The 22977-nt window shown below is 47.6% G+C and overlaps 1 protein-coding gene across 1 annotated transcript in view; it reads right to left on the reverse strand.

The window, feature by feature from the left end:
• Nucleotides 1-11512: 11512 nt before the first annotated feature.
• The window catches only part of Pla2g4e (phospholipase A2 group IVE), a 31802-nt gene continuing 20337 nt past the window's right edge, over nucleotides 11513-22977 (reverse strand). Inside the window, exons 12-19 of the mRNA XM_051144437.1 lie at nucleotides 20839-21061; nucleotides 17719-17833; nucleotides 16920-17057; nucleotides 15408-15515; nucleotides 14708-14911; nucleotides 13667-13833; nucleotides 12226-12409; nucleotides 11513-11920 (exon numbers count right to left, since the gene is read on the reverse strand). Coding sequence (XP_051000394.1) covers nucleotides 11703-11920; nucleotides 12226-12409; nucleotides 13667-13833; nucleotides 14708-14911; nucleotides 15408-15515; nucleotides 16920-17057; nucleotides 17719-17833; nucleotides 20839-21061 — 1357 coding nt within the window. The 3' untranslated portion in view covers nucleotides 11513-11702. The remainder of the gene's footprint in view (nucleotides 11921-12225; nucleotides 12410-13666; nucleotides 13834-14707; nucleotides 14912-15407; nucleotides 15516-16919; nucleotides 17058-17718; nucleotides 17834-20838; nucleotides 21062-22977) is intronic.

A 22977-nucleotide genomic window follows, 5' to 3' on the forward strand; every position in this document is an offset into this window, starting at 1 on the left:
ATCTGGCAAAGGCTTATATCCAGGATGCATAGACCCTTTAAACTTTAATAATGAGGGAGTGGAGAGATGGCTTGGTGATGAAAAGAACTGGCTATTCTTCCAGATTCGATTATCAACACCTGTGTGTCCATTCACGACCAACTTTTCCAGCAGTTCTGGGGGGACCGGATGCCCTCTTCTGGCTCTGTAGGCATGGCATGCACACAGAAATACAGGAAGGCAAAACACCAAAACACATTTAAAAAGGAAAAACATTTAAAAATAAAAACAAATTTTAATAATGAAACAATCTATTTTTAAAATGGAAAAAAGTTTCAATAGACACATCACAAAAGACTTAACATCACTGGCCCCAAGGGAAAGGCAAACTAAAACCACACACAAAAAAAATCACAACATAGCTGATAGAATGTGCAAAGTTATCAAGACCATGGAAATTGTTGGTTATATTACTTGTGAGAATATGAATGACATGACCCCTTTGGGAAATGCTTATTTCTTGGAGAGATAAACACACCTACCATATGGTCTAGCAGAAGAAGTAGAAGAAGAAGGCTTATAAGCAGGACAGAGAGAGAGAGAGAGAGAGAGAGAGAGAGAGAGAGAGAGAGAGAGAGCGCGCGCAACCTTTTGGAGATGAAAGATGATCTTCATGACCTTAATTTTTGTTATGAGTTCACATTTGGATGCATAGAAAAAATGAAATTATGTACTTTCCTTAAAAATATTTTTTCTACATGTCTGGATGTTTTGCCTGCTTGCATATCTGTGCACCGTATGCATGCAGTGCAGAGGAGGCCAGAATGTGTGAGATTCCCCAGAGACTGAAGTTACAGATGGTTATAAGCCACCAGGTGGGCACTAGGAGTTGAACCCAGGTACTCTGCAAGAGCATCCAATTCTCTTCACCACTGCACCATCTCTCTAGACCACCAAATCATGCACTTTCAGTACATGCGGTTGATTCAATCATTTCTTATGAGTTGCTAAAAAATGTATATTTTTTTGACTCAGGAATTTCATGTTGAAGAAACTATCCTGAGGGTATTTACCCTGGGGAATAATGAGTATAAAAGTTTATGTGGGGCTGGAGAGATGGCTCAGAGGTTAAGAGCACTGACTGCCCTTCCAGAGGTTCTGCGTTCAATTCCCAGCAACCACATGGTGGCTCACACCCATCTATAATGTGATATAATGTCCGCTTCTGACCTGCAGGTGTACATGCAGACAAAGCACTGTATTCATAATAATAAATAAATAAATATATTTTTAAAAAAGTATATGTGAAAGTATGCTTATGTATAATACTGAAAAGCTGCTCCTAGCTGTCTCCCCACAGAGTTTAAACAAATGGTGGATTCCTATGCAGTCACTGAACTTCATGTCCTATAAGAAGAATATTAATGACCTGAGAAAAATCAAAGTATTTTGGATTAGGATTGTAGCTCAGTGAGTAGAATGCTTGCCCAGCGTGTATGAAGCTCTGAGTTCATCCCCCAGCACCACCTAAAATCGGGCACAGCGGGGCAAACCAATACTCAGCCCTTGGCAAGTAAAGGTCATTCTTTTAGCTACCATGACCACCCTGGGCTATATGAGACTCTGTGAAAGATGGCTCCGTGGTTAAGAACACTGACTGCTTTTGCAGAGGATCCTGGTTTGATTCCTAGCCCTCACATGGTGGCTCACAACCATCTGTAACTCCAGTTCTTGGGGATTTGACAGCCTCTTCTGGCCTCAGAGGGCACTGCATGTATGTGGTTTACAGAAATACACACAGCCAAGCACCCATACACATAAAAAAAGATTTTTAACGTGAAAACATGGGTTAAGGAACTGAATGCACACACAATTATTATAGAAGAGAGAATGGTAGTTCCTCAGAAAAATATGAGTAGAATTACTATGTGATCCAGCTGTTTAGTATATATATATTTACTTATAATATGTTCTATAATTAATATAATATAAACATATCCAAAATACTGTAAGGCAGGGTCTCAAAAAGACATTTGCATGCCATTGGTTACGGGAGCATCACTTACATTTGCCAGGAGGCCAAACCAACTTGAATGTTCATCTATGCGTGATTGCTGAGCACAATGTGGTGGTTGTTGTTATTTAGCTTTACAAAGGAAGGAAATCCTGCCACATGATGTAGCATGGCTGAATCTTTGAAGATAATCTGTGCCGAAGAAGCCAGCTACAGAGAGGTGACTACAGTAGGATGCCACTTTCGTGGGCTTTCTAAAGTAGTCAAGTTCATAGAAACAGGAAGTAGAGTCAGAGTAGTGGTTACCAGACGTTTCGGGGAGGAGGAAACAGGGAGTTGTTCAATGGGTGTAGAGTTTCCATTTTGCTAGTTGGAAAAGTACAGAGAGCTGTTGCACAACAATGCGAAACACTTACGCTTGCTGGGCTGTGTGCTTAGAAATGGCCACGATGGCGAATTTTGTGTTTTATGATGTTGTGTTGCAGTTTGTTTTGTTTTTGTTTTTTGGGAGAAGGTTTTTCTTAAAATTAAATTAATTGTGTATGTATGGGTGTTTTTGTCTTATGTTTGTGTGTACATCGCATGTGTGCCTGGTGCCCAAAGAGGCCAGAAGAGGGTATCCGACCCCTAGAACAGGAGCTATGGATGGTTGTGAGCCACCCTGTGGGTGTTGGTGCTGGGAATTGAACCTGGGTCCTCTGGAAGAATGACCAGTGCTCTTAACTGCTGAGCCATCTCTCAACCCTCTATAGTGTTTTTAAAAACTGCAGCTTTTTTTTTTAAGTTTATATTTTTGTTCAAAAAATTTAAGGTACCCAAGAAAAAGATAGACATGACGAACCCTTAAATTCTAATGCCCCCAGAGTGTAGTGGGAAAAGATAACCTTAGTTTTCTCTTTATGGGCTTTAGAATTTTTCAAAATTTACAGAACAATCACATGCTTGTTTTACAAGCAGGGAAAGAAAGAAAGTGAGGAAGAAACACAAATGAGTTGTTTTTAGTCCCTCAAAAAGGAATGGAAGTCCTGCAGGCCTCCACCCCCACCCCAACACACACACTCCCTTACCCCTATCACCCTACCCCCCCCCCCACTACATCCCCCACCCCCACCCCACCCCTCACCCCATCCCCCACCCCACCCCACCCCCATGCTGTGGTGCCTGCCCTTCCCTCCTGCCTTCTGCTTTCTGCAGTTGCCCAGCTGCATTCCTGCTCTTGCTAAGCCCTTGACTTAGTGGGGGTTGACTAGTCCTCTCTATCAGCGTGCATCCATTTATAAACTGTGGTACTCCTTTGCTTTGCTTTCCTCCCACTGAACAGTCCCAATTCCACTCAACTTTTTAATCTGATGCCAATTGTTTTTGCAAGTTAATCCTATGACTTGCAGTTCTCCAGGGAGTGTCATTAGAAGTCCAGAAATGTGCTGTGCTATATATTCCTGGCAAAAAGCAGCCTGGTAATAAGATTCACAATTCTCTTTGTTATATGGAAGTTTAAACATAACTCCTTGAAAAATAATTATACAGTTTTACTAGCATAATAATCATTGTATAAGATTATGCCTTTCTGGGGGAGCTGGCTCCTCATCTGCCGTGTTGTGGAGTGGGCATGGGAGAGATGCCCTCCTCTCCCATGCCCCTTGACACCTGCAGCAGGCAAGTGAGCTAGCCCAAAAGTCATGAGAGTGGGAGATTCGTCCCATCCTTTGAGGCTGAAGCACTCAGGAGAGCAGACCGTGCACCTCACCTGGGCAGCACAGCAGAGCTGGCCTTGGTGGCGTGGGTACTGGTATACAACAGCAAGAGTGGGAGAACTTGCCCTGCCCCTTGCTGGCTATGGCCTTGGGTGAGATAGCTAGGGCAATGCTGGGGAGCTGTCTCTGGTGGTGTGGGTACAGGAGCGCTGATGGGCTGACCAGCTTAGCTGCCTCCCAGGCCCAGATCCAGGGCTTTGAGTTGGCCTACTTGAACATCTACTCTGTCTATGAACTGCTAGCATGTGTGAAGGGGCTGGTCTTGCAGATCCAAAGCCGCTGTCATGGAGATCTATGACACAGGGCAACAACAGGATACCTGAGAGGAGTTCTGGTGAGGATCCAGTGCTGACAGTGTAGCAGGAGCCAGAGGCCTTGAACCAGACCAATGACTCGTTGCAATGAACATTTACAAGTAAAGATGTGTGGAACAGAGGGTATACTGCCTGACACTGTGATATACCGCAGCTTCCACAGTGAGATGGTTTATTCTGGGGGTTTGTTTGTTTGTTTGTTATTTTCTTTTGTGGGGAAGGTTGCAAGGGTGGAGGGTGGATATGAAGGGACAGGGACATAAGTTGTATTGGGATCCATGATATGAAATTCACAACGGATCGATAAAGAATTAAGAAAAGTTATGCCTTTTGTTATATTTTGTGCATGTGTTCATGTTAACGCATGTGCACACACGTGCGGGCACGTGTACAGGCAGAGGTTGGTGTTGAGTGTCTTCTTTCTCTACTGCTTTGCATCTTATTTACTTTTGAGACAAGGCCTGTCACTGAGCCTGGAACTCACCGATTCAGCTAGGCTGCCTGGCCACTGCACCCCCAACCTCACACTGAAGCTACAGCTGTGCACTGAAGCATCTAGGTTTTGTGTGGATGCTAAGGATCCAATCTCAGGTCCTCGAGCTTGCACAGGCTCTTTATTTACTGTGTCACGTCTCCAGGCCCTCATCTGAGGTCTTCACACTGTATGTCATATACCCAGATCACGTTCATCCTGTCACTGCCCTTTTGTCCCTCCTCTCTTTTCAACTGGACTCTTTCCTCTAACCTAAATAGTGCTTATTCTACCTTCCTATTTCTTTTTAAATCTAAATTCTGCATATGAGAGATAATGTAATATTTGCCAAAGTCTGGCTAGGTTCTATAGTTACAATGATGATGGTGGTGTGGTGATGGTGGTGGTTCTCTGAGACAGGGTTTCTCTATGTAGCTCTGGCTGTCCTAGAACTCACGCTGAGACCAGGCTGGCCTTGAACTCACAGAGATCTGCATACCTCTGCCTCCCAAGTGCTGAGACTAAAAGCACGTGACACCTTTTTCATGTGGAAGGGTTTTGCCCTCACTCTTTGGTCACAGGTTTGTCTCAGGCCATGCTCGGTGGCTGCCTGTAGACGCTGAGCAAGCCCAGAACCTTAACACTGCAGAATGGCTTGGGAGGAGACGGGGCTTCTTCAGCCTGTAAAGAAAACCCCATCACTCTCACACTCTGTTCTCCTTTTCCATGTCGCTGAGGTCACCTGAAATGTAGCTCGTAGGGCATGGAGGCGGGGATGTCTAATAGGAGCCTCGGGGAAGACTTCATTTGCAAGATGACTCTGGCTTTGTGCTTGTCACGTTACCATCCAGGTAAGAACTGTATTTTCCAGGCTCCCTGCAGGCTAAGTTCTGGTCTGAGTTATTCAAGCCAAAGGCTTCCAGGAAGTCTTCTTAACAGGAAGAAAACTTGATTTTTTGTTGTTGTTGTTCTGTTTTGTTTTGGAGACAAGGGTTTCCCAGTGTCATCCTGGCTGTTCTGGAACTCACTCTGTAGACCAGTCTGACCTCGAACTCAGACATCTGGTTGCTGCTGCTTCCCAGGTGCTGGGATTAAAGGTGTGCACCCACATGCCCACCAGCTCTTGATTTTTGTTTGTTTGGTTTATTCTTCTTTCTTTCATGGTGTGGAATAATGAAGTGCTGCTGGAGTTCTCAGGCTCATTTTGAACCCCGAGGCCAAGAACTGTACAGGGGACAGCAAAGCAAAGAGCCATCGGAAGCAGGCCCCTTCATACTCTGTGCAGAGACCTTAGAGCGCGTCCCTGTGACTTCAGTAGAGTCACCACTTTTTTGTTTCATTTCGTTTGTTTGTTTTTTTTCAAGACAAGATTTCTCTGTGGAGCTTTGCTGTCCTGGACTTGCTTTGTAGAAATCAGGCTGGTCTCGAACTCATAGAGATCCCCCTGCCTCTGCCTCCTAAGTGCTGGGATTAAAGGTATGTGCCACCAATCCTGGCTGAGCCACCACTTTTTTTTTCTTTCTTTCTTTTTCTTTTTCTTTTTCAAGACAGGGTTTCTCTGTGTAGCCTTAGCTGTCCTGGACTTGCCTTGTAGACCAGGCTGGCCTCGAACTCACAGTGATCCACCTGCCTCTGCCTCCCGAGTGCTGGGATTAAAGGCATGTGCCACCATACCTGTTTTGAGTCACCACTTTTCAAAGACGAGCATGTGATTGCTAGCTAACAGCTTGTTGCTAGGAAGGACCCATGCTGCAGTAGAACCTGGAACACGAAGCCTACTTAGCAGATGAGAACAAAGATTGCATTTAAGTGTGATAGGCTAGGATTTAAAACATTGCCACATGGTTTTTGTTGTTTTGTTTTTGTTTTTTGAGACAGACATCTCTGTGTAACAGTCCTGGCTGCCCTGGAACTTGCTTTGTAGACCAGGCTGGTCTCGAACTCACAGAGATCCACCTGCCTCTGCCTCCCAAGTACTATGATTACAGGTGTGGGCCACCACTGGTCGGCATGCCACATGGTTTTTGACGTGCCTCCTATATGGAGTTGAGTTCTTTGTCCCCTTGAATTTGGTCTGGCTTGTGACCACTTCCCCCAATAGATGTCTGTGAAGCACAGCTCTGTGCCTTCTAGCCGTAGTCATACAGGCCAGCTGCTGCCACCATTTAAATCTCACCCAGGAGACAGGCCACGCTGGGAAGACAAGAGGAAGGTGCTTTGATTGACAGCCCAGTGAGCTCACCCAACCTTCCTGGACTTCCCAGCCCAGGCTTCAGGGAAGTGGATGGAACCATCATTTTAAAAAGAAATGAAAAATGAGGCCATGAATTTGAAAGAGACCAAGGAGGGGTACATGGGAGGGTTTGGATAGAAATGGAAGGGAGAAATGCTGTTACCATAGTGTAATTTCAAAGAAAGGACCCAGATTAATTAATCAATAGTGTGTGTGTGTGTGTGTGTGTGTGTGTGTGTGTGTGTGTGTTATGTATGCACATAGGTGCATGGCTGCCATAGCATGTGTGTGGTCATAGGCTAACTCTATAGAGTCAGCTCTCTCTTTTCACCTTTATGTGAGTTCTGGGGATTGAATCCAGGTGGTCAGGCTTGTGTGACAAGCTTGTTACCCACTGAGCTATCTCACATGCCCAAGGAGCCATCTTGAAATGGGTTCTTTTGTCCTCTTTTCATATGTAAGCCGCTGTGTTCCCCAGAGCTGGACAAGATACTAGTTAGGGTCTCACATACGAATGGAGAAGAGCTGCCCTTGATCTGCCTTCCTGATTCTTGATCCAACAGACTCTGACACTAATCACGAGAAGGCTGTTCTAGGTCCTTATTTTCAGGGCCATAGAGAGCTGGAAAAAGCTGGGTGTGGTGGCACAAGCCTAAAATCTCAGTACTTGGGAGCCTGAGGCAGAAGAGCTGCTGTGGGCTTAAGTTAGGTTACACTGTAAGTCCCAGGCTAGGCTATAGGCTACAAAGTTAGAGACTGTCTAGAAAACCAGAACAGCTGGAACAGCTGGTACTTCTTGCTCTTTAGATAAAAGTTTAGTTCCCTTACAAAGAAAATAGTTCATACGCAGACAGCCTATGCCTGATATGGTAACTTCATAGTCCAAAAGTCCAAAGACCTCTTTATCTTCCCTGCTGCCAAGAATATAGGCATGATAGGTGGAGCTCAGATGGTGATGATTGGACAGAAGGCAAACTTGAGGAGATGGCAGATAAAGCTGAGAGAGGCCTAGATCTCTGACAAAGAATTTCAGCATTGTTTGAGTGGCTTAACTTTACTTCTTTAGGTCATATGGTTAAACACCACGCTAGTAGATGCAGACTTGCAACTGCCTTAGCCGGCACTAGGGTGCCGAGTTGTTGAAAGCGAGCCTGCTAACAGCATGAGTGGGAGGCAGGGAAAGTCAGAGGTACAGGACCTCATAGGATACAGGCAGCTGGGAGAGAGGGAGGAGTGGCTGAGGAGCGGCTCCACCTTCCTGGGTAGAGACCAGGAGGAAAGCTATCAGCCTGGCCTCTTAGCTCCTGCTTTTCTGCACCTGCTGTAGCTTTGTGTACAGAGGCTGTAAGGATCAGTTTCCATGCAGACCTCCCACGGGGTAGGGGTGGGAGTGGGGGGTCCTTGAAGTTTAGTCCCTGGTTGGCCCCTTCTTGTGTCTCAGAACCCACCCGCAATAGTAACATGTCCCAGTTCATTGCAAGTTGACCTTGTTGGCAAGGAAGCGGTGGGTAGTGAGGAGTTCAGAGGGGAACACTGACAGCAGTCAGGCACCATAGGGCACAGGAAGGCTGTGGGCACTTAGCTTAGCCAGCTTTTCCATGGTTTACCCCCAACTGAGGTAGGACAGAAAGAGAGGGAAAACTTGGAGACATGAGAAAGAGAGAGAACCTCCACCCAAGCATCAAGTTGAAGCCTCTAATCAGAAAAGAAAAGAATTCCAACACAGGGGCCAGGGAAATAGCTCAGAGGGTAAGAGTACTGTTTGTTCTTCTAAAGGTCCTGAGTTCAATACTCAACAACCACATGGTGGCTCACAACCATCTATAATGAGATCTAGTGCCCTCTTCTGGCCTCCTGGCACACGTGCAGGCAGAATGCTGTATAAATAATAAATAAATCTTTAAAAAAAAAAAGAAAAAAAAAAGGAAAAAGAAAAGAAAAGAAAAAAAAAAAGCTGGGTGTAGTGGTGCACACCTTTAATTTCAGCACTCAGGAGGCAGAGGCAGTGGATCGCTGTGAGTTCGAGGCCAACCTGGTCTACAAAGTGAGTCCAGGGCAGCCAAGGCTACACAGAGAAACTCTGTCTCAAAAAAAAAAAAAAAAAAAAAAAAGAATTCCAACACAGTTAACAAGTTTTAAGGGCCTTTCTCCCTTCTCAGTCACACACCTGTGATTTTCTAGGAATCTCACCAGAAATCCCATTTACTCAGCTCCTTGCTCAATCCTAACGGCTTCTGAGTCTTGTTTTCTTTCTTTAAAGAAAGAGGAAGAGGAGGAGGAGGAAGGAGGAAGGAGGAGGAGGAAACACATCAGCGTACATGCATGTGAGTGTGTGAATATGTGAGTGAATTCGTGTATCTGTGCGCCTGTGCCACAGTGCACACCTCCATATCTTCATGTGGGATCTGGGGGCTGGACTCAGGAGGCCAGGCTTGTATGAATTAGCTCTGTCTTTGTTTTACCTAACTTTACCTGTTGAGCCATCTTGCTGGCCTTGGTTTCTGGTTTTACCTTATCAGATTATAATTTTGTTGTTGTTGTTGGTAGTGTTGGTTTTTGTTTTTTGGAGACAAGATTTCTCAGTGTAGCCTTGGCTGTCCAGGACTCGCTTTGTAGACCAGGCTGGCCTTGAACTCACAATGATTCACCTGCTTTTGCTGGGATTAAAGCCATGGGCCACCACACCTGGCAGGTGTACCCCCCCCCCCACTCCCATCCCCTGAACTTTTCTCTCTTACCCTCCTATTTAAGCCTATATTAAAATCTTCTTAACCAAGATGCCAACTGTGCTTCACAATTCCAGGTCATCCTGAAATTCTTTCTGTGTTGAAACTAGGAATCCCAGTTTGACCTTAACCAATCCTCCTAAGGCTTAGGGGGAAATGTCTCAGAATTCTGAGAGTGACAGTATGGGCCTGTGACTCTGTCTCAACTGCTGACACACCCAAAATCTAAGTTCCTGGGAAGCAAATGGTTTCCAGCCTGCTGTACACAAAGCACATGCTCACTGCTGAGGCAGCCTTTCAGTTCTTCCTGCCAAGGACACCCTCTGGAAGTGGCCCGGAGAGGCTTGTGTGGACCAGGCCTCCTCTATCCCCAGTAGCTGCTAGAGAAAAGAAAGAGCAGAGGACTGAATTGTGGGGTTGAAGGCAGGGGCAAGGGTTGGGAGTGCTCTGGAGCATCAGATAATGAAAACAGACGAGCCAACATTCACCCGCCTGGCCACTTTATTCTATGTTCCAATGGTACAGGGATCTTACAGACTTAACCATGCTACAGCGAGTCCAAGGCATGGCTGCCTTCACTTTGCAAAATGCAGGTCCTATCCTGGCTCACTCTGACAATTCAGAGCCTGTTCTCTGCATGGGGGAAGGAGAAGCAATGACAGCCTGCTACTCCAGAGGAGGCCTAGAGGAGGTGACGGACATCCAACTCACATCAACATCACTGGGGTAGGGACCCCTTTGCAGGCCCAGAAGCCCAGCTTATCAATGGCTCAAAGGAGTCTGTGGACTCAGGCTCCCAAGGCGATGGGAGAATATGGTAAATCCATTCTTCCCACATAGGAGTCACCGGGCCGGGGGGTGGGGGGTAGGTAAGACTGGAGAGGAGGTACCAATCTCTTCACAGTACAGGTTCCTGTCAGTGTGGCTGGATCTAGGTTTATAACCAGCCCCAGTCATACTCTGAAAAGCAACGAGGGGAGAGGGAGCCCGTCTAAAACAGACAAACGAAAATGTTGGGTGCCATTCATCTCTCAACAACCAAGGACTGTAGAGGGATCTTGTGGCTCAGGAAGAGCGTCTTGTCCTCCAGGCATGCTGGGCTCCCCTCAGGCCATGTACGTGGCTGCTCTCTAACCTTCACCTGATCACCTCAGGGGTTCCCATTTTATCCTTTAGTGAAGCCTGGAGTCTGGGGGGTCTCTGTGTTCAGGGCCTCCCCCAGAGATTCTCCTCCTTTCTCAGAGTCCCAACTCGCCATTCTAAGGCCATCCTTTCTAACCTTGTTCAGAACTTAGATAAACCGGCCGTGGTGTTTCCAAGATAAATAAGACGAATCATACTTAAAAATAAATAATCTCATCTGGAAGCCAGAGAGATGCCCGAGAGCACTGGCAGCACTGGACAGATTCATGTACCCAGCGCCACTTACCCACAGCCTGCCCGGGCCTCTGTGGGTGGCATCCTGTGAGTTTCTGTTACATTGTTGGCAGCACCTGCTTTCATTGGACCTGGGTGCTTAGACCTGGTTCTGATCAGGCTCCTATTCAGAGCCCAGGGCTCTGGTAGCTAAAGAGGCACCAGCCACATGGGTTGTCACCTGTTTGGCTTTGTTGTGGCAGAGACCTGGTTTTCTACTAATACTTTCTTCATCATAGTAAAAAAATAAAATAAAATAAATCACAAAATCCTATTGACAACAAAAATTCCAAGGATGCCGTTACCTTAAATTTTACAAAGTATTTTCCAGAGGAACTTGGGGCAGCTCTCGGTCTCCTGGGCATTTCTCTGGGCTGGTCATAAGAGGGCGAGGAGTGGAGGGGGAGGCTTAGGGGAGTTCTGCCACCATCTCTAAGGGTGAGGTCTCTTGGGAACTAGCCACTCGAGGTGGCCACACATTCATTCACATTCTATGCTTGAGACTGTGTGGGAACCTGTGACTGTGGTACTTTCCCTTCTGGAAAGTGGAGAGAAACTCCAGGTGTATGAAACACAACAGACTCCTTCCTACTTCTCTTCTCTCTCTCTCTCTCTCTCTCTCTCTCTCTCTCTCTCTCTCTCTCTCTCTCCTTGGTTCATTTGTAATGTTTTGCTAGAGAGCCCAGGCCCAGCTGCCTGAGCCCCTGGCCAGCGAGCTGTGTGTGAGGTCAGCTTTGATGGGTGATGCTTCTGACAACAGAAGTGGATACAGGGTGGGTACGGTTCCCCCAGGCCTAGGAGGGACACTGACTCCTCATGCGCTTCCTCTCCACTGCCAGCCTCAGGGCCTGCAGGAGTTTGTCTTTGTTGTTCAGGATGTTGTACTCGGTGAGCTTTGCCAGCTTGTCGAAGGCAGCCTCTGGGTATGTCAGCTCCTTGGTGGCGTAGGGAGATTTGTCGCCATAGATGTTCAGCTGGCCCAGTTCTAATTCCTCAGGACTTCGCTCGACACCTTGGGGGGGGGGGCGGAGAATTTGCTATAGACCCTTGTTATGGTAGGTTGTAAGGACTTGTTTGTACACACAGCTACATACCCACACGGGCACACACACCCCCTTAAGCTCCTCAGGGCAGCAGGGCACAGCTTATCCATTTCAGGATTCCACAAAGCAGGTTCTCAATACACAGTCAAATGACTCACAGGGCAGAGACCACGTTGCTGGTTCGTGGGAAGTGATACGGGAAGTGTTCGGGCTCAGACTAGAGCTTTCATCTGTGTCCAGTGGAGGCTGGAAACACCACATCCAGGGAGCTTACCTGGAGCCTTGAACTTCTGGAAGGTGTCGCTGATGAGTGGGAAGAAAACCACGATGGGGGTGTCGGGCTCCTGGGGGTTCTCCATCAGGTAGCACTCCTTGAGACTTTTGTCATCCTCCTGGATGGAGTAGCTGGGGAAAGGGATGCTCTGCGAGATGCAGTACTCACAAGTTTGCTTTAGGGGCTGTAACAGAAGGGAGGACACTGTAAACACGGGAGGCCTGGGGATGGGTAAGCCACACAGACTTCCTGGGCCTGTTTCCCTGACTTTCCTAGCTAATACTGGTCCCAACTTGCTTTGCCAATGTGTGGTGTGGTGTGGTGTAAAGCCAGGCCAGGACAAAAGGCCCAGGCTGCAGGCTGGTACCCATCCAGCGGAGAGCTCTTTCTCTGAAATGAAAACACAGAACCACTGCTGCTGCTGCTGCTGCTTCTCCCAGACACAGACCCTGGGGCACAGGAGTGGCAACTCTGTGAGATTAACAGATGATCCTGGGGCCTGGTAGCCTGGAGTCCTGAGGGGCAGTCTCCAAGGGCTGGACCTTGAAAAAGTGCCTTCAAAGTCAAAAAAAGAGCCTCAAGTGCCGTAGCTGTCTAACTTGCACGCACCTCCAGCTGCCTACTTAACCTTGGTTTCCTCCTCTGTGACCTAGGGAAACAGGCAGCTGTGCCATCTACCACAAAGAAGTGAGTCCAGGACCAGGTGAGATCCTGGGTAGGGAAGCATACTGCTGTTTATTTACAAACGTAGATCATGATCGTTGCCTTCATTCTAGCCGGCTGTCTATAATTCCTTTCTTCTCTTGGCTTCAGGATGGGATTGTATCAAAGTCAACAACAACAACAACAACAAAAAATCCAAAGCAAGCAAACAAAAAACAAACAAACAAAAAAATCAGGCTTATCCCTTAAAGATAAATATAATAATAAAAAAAATAATAATTAAAAAAAATAAAACACCACCACCACCATCATTGGTCACTTCTGTGAATATTTGAAGGCCCTGTGATTATATGGTCCCTGGAATTATTTTGAAAATAAGATATTACAAGCTCATCAAGCTCTTTTTCAGCTGAAAAAAAAAATGGCCAAATGCACCAGATGCATAAAGCAATAATAAAATTTCTATTCATTGAGTTCGTGCAAACCCCAAGTCCCAGCATGTGAGAGCCAGCCAGTTGCCAGTGAGGTTTGGTCCCCTGGCCCCGCACCACTTAAACTCCTCTCATTCCATCTCAAGAATGTGCTAGCAGAGCACTCACGTTTTCCCTCCCAGGTGCTCCCTCCAAGGTGCTCCCTCCTAGGTGCTCCCTCCTCGGTACTCCCTCCTCGGTATTCCCTCCCAGGTGCTCCCTCCCAGGTCATGCTGCTCAGGCCCTTCAGGCGGTGGCACTGGCTGTGACAGCCCAGAAGCAGCTGGGGCTCTTTCTGCTATACTTGCCTTAGTCTGGGATCCTGCGCAGTAATTGAGGTGGATGATGAGGTCAATTTTTCTCTCTGGTCTAAGGAGGGGTGCGTAGCTGGAGTTGACGAAGAAGGCAGTGTCCAGTAGGTTCAAGTGTTTCGTAAACTGTGTCAGCTGGTTTGGGAAGGTGTCCAGTACTGTGTCTGAAAGTCAACCTGGTAGTTACCATCCTACCTGGTGCCCTGATGCCAGCTATGGGTGGGGTGGTGGCACTGATATAGACAGAGTGCCCTCCCTGCCTGGAGCTTTCTTTCTTCCACCTGGGCCTCTAGCTTCCCTCATTCTCTTTAGTTCACTGATTTCTACTTCTCTGAATGGGCCAGTGTATAGGAGCACACTCTTGAGGCTTTAGGAAGTCTTCCATGGATTATGCACACAAACCCACTGTGACCCATCCGTAGAGCTTGTGTAGAAGGAGCTTAAGGCCATCTTATAAACTAGGGATACCCATGAACCCAGAGCCATCAGGCCATTTTGTTCCAGGTTGCAAGGGCAAGAATAATAGTCCAGTCTGAAGGACATTGCAGGCTGTGGCCAAATAAAACATCAAAGAAGATCTCGGTGTGGTAGCGCAGGAAGAATGCTAAACCTAGCCCCTCAGGCCTTACCATGGAGGGGCATACAGAAGCAAGCTATAAGAGTGTGGTTTACGGCCTGAGGCTGTGAGACTGAGCTGGGTTATACTTGTTCAGCTGCAGTGGGGGCACCAGTCACAGTGAAAGGTGCCCCCAAAAGATATTGCCAAGAGAGCCCACATCTCTCTGTTTGTATAACGGGGGACCACTTCTGCAGCTGGGACTGTGGCCAAGATTCTGCAGTTGCAGTCAGTTAATCAATGCCTGCATTGCCCCCTGCTGGCAGCGCCGTATTCGTTCAAGCCCTCAGCCGCAAGTGGACTAGCCGCCACCCCCCAGCCAGCTGTGTTCTACCCATTCTCTATGGCAGCTTCAATACCTACTTCTCCTTCCTCCCAAAAGAGCCAGCCCTGGAGGAGCACCCAGGTTGGTTGGGAGTTACCTTTCCACATAGAGAACTGTCTGTTCTGCAAGTAGTTTGTGTGCAGCTGCATCCCGTACAGGTAGTTGTGAAACTCAGACACGAAGGGCCTCTTTGTGATTATTTCTCGGAATGTGTTGGACAGCCATGATGCTGGGATCACTACTGTGGTCTCCAAGGGATTGTTATCACATTTAGGGATTTCAGGCAGGAGTGGATCATCCTCTGTAGGGGAAAGGGATGGAGGACAGGTTCCAACAATTGGGGGAGCACCCGGCTGCTTAACCCCTGAGAATGAGCCCCTTTAAATGCAGTCCATGCCTTCTCTGCCCAAGCCCTGCCTCTGAACCCACGAGGACTTAGGTGCGAGACAAGGGTGGGGAGAAAGGAAGGCCCCAGCGAGGATGCTGAGTCCAGAAGTTTGGTTTTGCCCTGTGCTCACAGATTTCCTAGGCTCATCAGCTCTCTGGATATGAGAGGTGTCTTTCTGGGTCTTGGGAGGGTGGGCAGGTGGACACAGGTATCACCTATAACCACTCTCCTCCCCACCCCCCGACCCCCTGTCCGGCCATCAGTGAGGAAAAATGCTCCAGCCCCACTGCTTTCCCAAGTCTGGACCATAGGGATGATGTAGAAACAGCAACAGACAACCAGTCCTTAGTTCATGATCTATACCCAATATAATCCATTACCAAAAAGGGGGAGCCAGGGTAACACCCACCGATGTCATACAGTCTGTGCCTTATCCACTTTTGGAAAAACTCCTCTGAGGTATGCGACAAATTCCAGGCATCAAGCAGGTTCAGCGAAAAGATGCTACTCCACAGCCCTAAAGAAGCAGAGAAGTCATGAGCTCGCCAAACCCCCTGCCCACCCACCCTACCAAGCTCCCTGCCTGCCCACCCCAAATCTCACTGGTCTGGCCTTAGCCTCAATGCCTACTCTAGGCCAGGTTGCCTGGGAATGGGACGGACTTGGATTTCTGTTTCTTACAGGGCACTTCCGGGCAGTGGCTGATGGTGCTAGTCACTGACTCTTTTTCCTTCCTTCAGGAGGATGCTTAAGGCACAGCTACAGTGGGGGAGGGCGAGAGAGGAGAAGCGGGTGGGGGATGGATGGACGGACAACTGACAGGTGCAGGCTTTGAGTTCAAGCCCAGTTCCACTGTTACATCAGTTCACACTGAGAAAGCACTTAAGACAGTGAGTGGCATGCAGTAAGCCTTGCTATACATAAGGCTAGGTCTTACTTTTTAATATAAAGCTTATATAACAATACTATAAGGGTAGATAAAACTTTATATAGTAATGCTATACAATGATACTAATAAATCCAGATATGATGGCTCACACCTGTCATCCCAGGAGGAGGCTGAGGCAAGAGGACTGACGTGAATTCGAAAATAGCCTAGGCTATCCGGTAAGCTCCAGACCTGCCTGGGCTACAGGGCTGTGACCTTACCACAGCTTTGCAAAGCTAACAAGCAAAGAGCCAGAGCTCAAACTGAACTATAGGTCTCAGAACCACATGGGCACTTGACTTAGGGGAGAAGGGAGAACTGGGGGTTTCTGGGTAGAGTTCATAGAAGAGATGGGGCTCGAGTTAGACTTCCTGGAGGGGTTACTTTGGAGTAAGTGGAGGATAGACATCATGTTCACATAAAAGAAATTCAAACAGCTGTTCTTGCAGCTGTAACGATAGGCTTGTTTTTCTGAAGTCACTTTTTTGTTTTTGTTTTTTTTTTTTTCAGATGAGACTCAGAGGTGAAGAACAAAGGCTGGATGTCGCAGCCAGTGGAACCCTGCACTTAGTGAGCTTGGCTCCTGAGGAACCAGGAGGCAAAGAACAGGGAGCTGGGCCTGGCTTTCCCAGGGGCCCTGCCTTTCTGCTTGGGTCCCCTCTGCTTGGGATCTGAGGTACTGAGTCTTCTTTGGAAGCAGCCTTCCACACCTAGGCTGCTTTGAGCAGACCCCCACATAGACACAAGGAGACTAGGGTGCTGGGAGAGTCCTTCAGGGTCCCTTTACTGATGTCTCCCTGAGCCTAATGGGCTTCAAGAAGATTATGGAAGTCGGTCTAGAAGTAGGTTCCAGACTGTGATATGGCGGATCCAGGAAGTTCAAGAGCTCAAGGCTAACCAAGGCCACCATCACTGGGACAAGATTCTCTCTGTCACTCTGCTCATCTAAGGCAGGCCTGGCTAGCACTGGGGCTGAGTGTTCTCGGGAGTCACCTAGCATGTAGCACATCTCCGGCTCAGGGATCCTCTTCATCAGCCTCCCCATGAAGAACTCAGAGCCGAAGAGCTCGGTGGGGATGAAGGCTCCGTACTTCTGCAGGCCCACCTCGTAGGGGGAGAACTCGCACCATTCTGTACACAGGGAGCAATATCAGTCTCAGGTTGGAGGCCAACCACACAGCCAGCCTTCCCTCCTTCCCACCAATGCTGCCTTCCCTCCAATGCTAAGCTTTAGCATCGCAAGCCGCAGTTCCCCTGTGGGACACAAGGGGGCGTTTGCTGCTGGACAAAACAGCTCTCTAAGCTGCTAGGCTAAACTTCTGCTGTCAAAAGCTGGATAAACAGGGCAAAAACTGACCCTTCTAGGCGTCCCTTTTGGGCAGCTTAAAAAAAAAAAACAAACCCTAAGAGTCTCATCCGTCACGATCTTCAATTCCCACTGACTCATCAGCTAAGCCCTGGTAGGCTAAGGGACACTGCCTGATGGTCCCCACTCATGAGGGAGATTCCTGTAGCTGTGGGGCACTGTTTCTGCCCCCACCTCCTTTGGTTTTCAGAGACAGGGTTTCTCTGTGTAGCCTTGGCTGTCCTGGATTCACTTTGTAGACCAGGCTGGCCTCGAACTGAGAGAGACCCGCCCGTCTCTGCCTCCCTAGTGCTGGGATTACAGGCGTGTGCCACCACCACCTGGCCAGTCCTCACTAGTTTTAAAGTTTCTTGATGTGGAGATTGGTAAAGTGTGCGTTGTACCCGCTAAGAAGGGACCGCCCCCGCCCCAAGCCACCAGTGTTACCTCTGAAATCCCGGTTGCTTACATCATCCTTGACATTGATGGTGAGGTAGATGGGCAGGGGGTTCTGTCCCTGGCACAAAGCAGCACGCTGCTCTGACAGTTTGCATTCATATTTCTGTAGGGACACCAGTGGTTAGGAGAGGTGGCTGGCAGTGAGCCAATGCACAAGAGAACAATCTGAACCCTTAACAGCTCCAGATCACTCACCCCCACCTCCCACCCCAGGCAACTTGTATAGTCTGTAGCAACTCTAGCCGTCAACTCTTAAATGCACTTGGAGAATATACAACATCTATTTAGGCCATTTGGCAGCACAGGCCATAAGTAGGGAGGCGGGGCTGACTCTGTAACTTAAGGCTGTCTCTTGGGGTCTCAGATCTCAGGGGCTAGGGGATATGGGAAAGATAGAAAAAGCCACTACTGTGCCTTTTTATTGCTATTATTTCCCACTCACCACTGGAACCCGAGCAGCGCCAGGAGTTTTTATCTTATTACACTTGGTGTGTGGGGTTCTCTAAAAATTTAAGAGGCAAATCTCTCTCCCCCTATCTTTTCCCTATACCTTCTCTCCCTCCCTCCCTCCCTCCCTCCCTCCTTCCCTCCCTCCTTTCCTTCCTTCCATCCTCAACTGGAGACTTAGCAACCTGAACCTAGGTGTCAGTCTACATAAGCCCCAAGTCTCCAGAGCCCTGTGCTGTGTCACCACTGTGGCAAGCCCTGCAGATGTGCCTAGGCCATTGTGTCCCATAGTGAACCAACCAGCACAAGTTGAGGTCCTAGGGGCCCAAGCGTCCTGAGCGTCCGTGGTTACCCTGTGCACAGAGACTCAAGACCCTGAGCGGAATGGTAAACAGGTGTGTAGCCCGACAACTCTTGGGCCTCCTTTGAAGCAAAACAGGGTGCTTATCACAACTGGACCCAGAGGCCTGGGCAAGACAGGGTTAAATGTCCTAGAAACAAAGCCACAGACCCAGGGTAGAGCCCAGTTAGCTCAGGGGTGCTGGTGGGTAACAGTGGGGTGGAAGAGTGGAGGTCTTTTCACAGCTTCCTCCTGGCCTAGTTCTTCTTTGCTCTAGACTCTCAGGACGCCCAGACTTCTAGCCTAGAAGGCTGTGGAGTTTTCTTCTCATCACGTGGGGTGCTACTGATTAGTACTGCTAAAAATGTTTTTATGCCAGTTGTGACATTGCATGCTTTTAATCCCATCATATAGGAGGCAGAGGCAGATGGATCTAAGGCCCTCCTTTGATCTCTGTGGGCACCAGGTATACATGTGGTGTGCATACATACATGCAGGTGAAACACTCACACACATAAAATAAAGCTAAATAATTTCCTTTCAATAAAAAAAAAAAAGAAAGAAAGAGGAATCAGTAAATATTACAGATGAGAGCTATCCCAGTGTGGTAGTACATGCGTGTGATCCCAGTGCCTGGAAGGATAAAGCGGGAGAACAATTGCAAGTTCAAAGCTAGCTCCAGCTACAGTGTGAATCCCAGGCTAGTCTGGGCTATACACTGTGAGATTTTATCTCAGAACAATAACAAAAAATGAGAGTCAAGGGACTGGAGAGATGGCTCAGAGGTTAAGAGCACTGGTTGCTCTTCCAAACGTCCTGAGTTCAATTCCCAGCAACCTCATGGTGGCTCACAACCATCTATTATGATGCCCTCTTTTGGCATGCAGGTATACATGCAGACAGAACACTGTATACATAATAAATAAATCCTTTTTTAAAAAATGAGAGTCATGACATCATTGATTCCTCAGAATGTCTCATTTCCTCTTCTTTTTCATGTGTATGTATATGTGGCATGCCACATATTTGCATGCATGTTGGTGTGTGTTTGTGTGAGTGTGTATGTGTGTGAGTGTGTATGTGTGTGAGTGTGTGTGTGTATTCCAAGGTTTTTCTCCTCAACTGCTTCCCACTTTATTTACTGAGGAAGGGTCTCTCCCTGAACCTGGAACTTAACAATTTCTAGCTAGCCAGTTTGCCGGGGTATCGTCTGTGCCTCCTGAGTGCTGGTATTATAGGGAATTCCATGCCTGCCTGGCTTTTATATGGGCTCTGGGGATGCCAGTCTTCAAGTTTGGGTGCTAAAGCATTTTATCCACTGAGCCATTTCCCCAGCCCCAAATATCTGATCACCTAGCACAGGAGACCTGTTGGAAGATATTATGCTGCCCATCTTCCTTTTGGGAAGTTCTGGTTTGAATTCAGAGCCTCCAAGATGCCTTTGGAAGTAGACCAAGAGCTGGTGGTGGCCCTGATAGAGGTGAGTGGAAAACTCTGCTTTGGAGTCAAGCAACAGCAGCTAAAGGTGGCTCTTTTCTAGATGTGACAGATCTAGGCATTAGCTGAGCTCACCCTGATGTACAGGCCCACATCTCCCAGAGACAGCCTACCCCATCCCACACGACTGACATCAGTCACAGCCCAGCACAAGCAGGCTCTTTTGAGAGGCACCTATCACTCAGCCATTGACTTTTAGAACAGGAAGGAACATTGCTAGGTCTGTTTGTTTGTGGTGGCCATGAAAATGAACCCTGTAGATCTCCAGTGACCAAGAGCCACATTGAGGGGCTCTGGCCCTGAAATCTACAGTTGACTATGCTGAGGTCACATTTCCTTTGTCCTAATGATGAGAAGCCAAGGCAGGCCATCCAGGGAACATAGAATATGTCACATAGCTTCCTAGGCCACACAACACTCACACAGCACATGCTTCTGTTTGGCTTTGTGTGTGTGTCTCCTCCATGTGGCGCCAGACTGGAAGCATGGTTGACAGCTCTCTAGCTCTGCCCAGCTTCATTCCCATTTTCTCCCATGAATATTTGGCATGGCTTTCAGAAAATATGCTTTATGTATGCAGAGGAACACCCGGGCTGGCTCAACATTGGGGGGGCCAGTTCTTGGAAAGGGATGTGAAAGATGACCTCACCATCTTCATCACCTCAATGTGCTTTTGGACAGTTTATGCTTCTTTCAGCGTGAGGATGTCCCTGCAGGTCTAACCTAATGTCTTTGGCCATGGAGGCTCAGACTCTCTGGGGAAGACAGAATGGAACTTGGTATCTGTGTGAGCAGGTGGATCCCAGGAACAGCTGAACACTCACCTTGTCACCCAGACTGTACTCAATCAGCTTGCCCCAGAAGTCTGTAAGCGTGGTCCTGTAGCCCCCCTGGCTGTGCTGGTGGATTTCCTCTTTCCATTTGCAGAGCTGATCTGGGAACAGGGCGGGTAACTTGTCTTTGACAACATGTCTCCGGGCCTCAAAGATGACAGGTTCCAGGCTTTTGGAGGACCACTCAGGATCACTATACAAGGTAGCCATAGTCCTGGTGACAGACAAGCACAGATGACAGAGCTACCCCAGGCCCTGGTCTGATCAACTCTGTATCCAGACAGGACAGAAGATGGCCAGATTATGGGGCATCCCAGACCTAGCAGAAGAAGGGCCAGGAGGAAAGGGAATGAGGGAAAGCCTTGTGGTGAGAGGCAGACAAACGTCGCTTCTCACAGTTGATTGTTTCCGTCTCTTGAATGTCTTTTGTATGTCGGGTACATCCTGTTAGTTGAGATGAGAATTCTGGGCCCAGATCTTTCTGGGTTCAAAACCAGGCTCTACCACTCACTTGCTATGTGATCTTGGACAAGCTACTTAAACACTCTTTGCCTCAGTTTCCCTACCGAAGTGGCAAGAATTGTGATTGGTGTACCCAGCTCATACAGTTCTCGTAAAAAAAAAAAATCACAAAAGTTGTCATTGTGTGAAACACCAGAACTATGGTAAGACAGGGCTGGGAATGTTTGATTCCTGGAGCGGCTGATTCCACATCCTGGATGCTTTCTGTTGTGTCATATTTATTCCCATGACCAGGACACTAATTTAAGATTTATTTCCTTGGCTCAGGGCTTAATAGAACTGGCTGCTCTTCCAGAGGACACAGATTCAATTTCTAGTACCTACATAAAAGCTTACAACCATCATTAACTCCAAATCTAGGAGATCTAACGCCCTCTTCCGGCCTCTGCAGCACCAGGCATGCACACACAGTGCCCAGATGTACGTGCAGGCAAAAGACCCACCTACATAAAATAATTTTTGAAAAGATTTATTGCTTCTTTTTGCTCTTCCTCTTCTCCTTTCCCCCTTTTTCCTCATTTTCCACGTCTTCTTTTCCTTCTTAACTTATATGTAGACTGTGGTGGGTGGGGGCAGCAAGGCTAGGCCTGAGGGCCTCTTTGTTTCCTGCCTGCCCCATGTCCAGCAGGGACAGGTCACAGCTGAAGTGCATTAACTTTATAGTTACTTGGGAGCAGCCTTTGAACACAGGCACCGGACTGAGTTCAAAGCCCATGTCTGGGGCCAGTAAGATGTCCAGCAGATAAAGGTGCTTGCTGGTAAGCATGGCCACCTGATTTTGATCCCTGGCATCTATACGGTAAGAGGAAAGTAGTGTCTTCCATGTGGGCATATGCACACAAGCATGTGTACACACACACACACACACACACACACACACACACGTAATAAAAGAAAATTTTAAAGAAAGTTTTAAAAAAAAAATCCAGGCCAGGAGCTGAATGGCTCTGAGCAATGGTATGGTCAGCTCGCTTTTCTCCAGTTCAGTGATCCTTAGCTGGGGGTCTGGATCTGTCTGGCTCTGTTTGATCAAACTTCTGGATATCAACAGGGAAGGGTCCCTCTTTATTCTGTTCCAGAGGGTTCTTTGGTGGCAGGGGGATTTGTCTAAGAATGCCCAATGATAACAGGGGCCTCCTGCTTCCTTGGACTGGTTTCAAGAAAGATGCAAGATGGTCAGATTTCTTCTACAAATAGTACCCTGCCTTCCATAAAATTTGCTCTATTATTTTCATACTTTCAAAGAGTTTCCCCAAACCCATCACTAGTGCTTTCTTTCTTTATTCTTTATTTTTTTAAAAACAGTCATTGTTTGTTTGTTTGTTTGTTTTATTATGTATACAGTATTCTGCCTGCCTGTAACACCTACATGCCAGAAGAGGGCACTAGATCTCATTATAGATGGTTGTGAGCCACCATGTGGTTGCTGGGAATTGAACTCAGGACCTTTGGAAGAACAGTGTTCTTAACCTCCAAGCCATCGCTCCAGCCTATTCTTTATTCTTTATTCTTTTTTTTAGATTTATTTATTTATTATATATACAGCGTTCTGCCTGCATGTACACCTGCACACCTGAAGAGGGCACCAGATCTCATTATAGATGGCTG

This window comes from Acomys russatus, chromosome 4 (assembly GCF_903995435.1).
Source record: "Acomys russatus chromosome 4, mAcoRus1.1, whole genome shotgun sequence".
Classification (NCBI taxonomy): domain Eukaryota; kingdom Metazoa; phylum Chordata; class Mammalia; order Rodentia; family Muridae; genus Acomys; species Acomys russatus.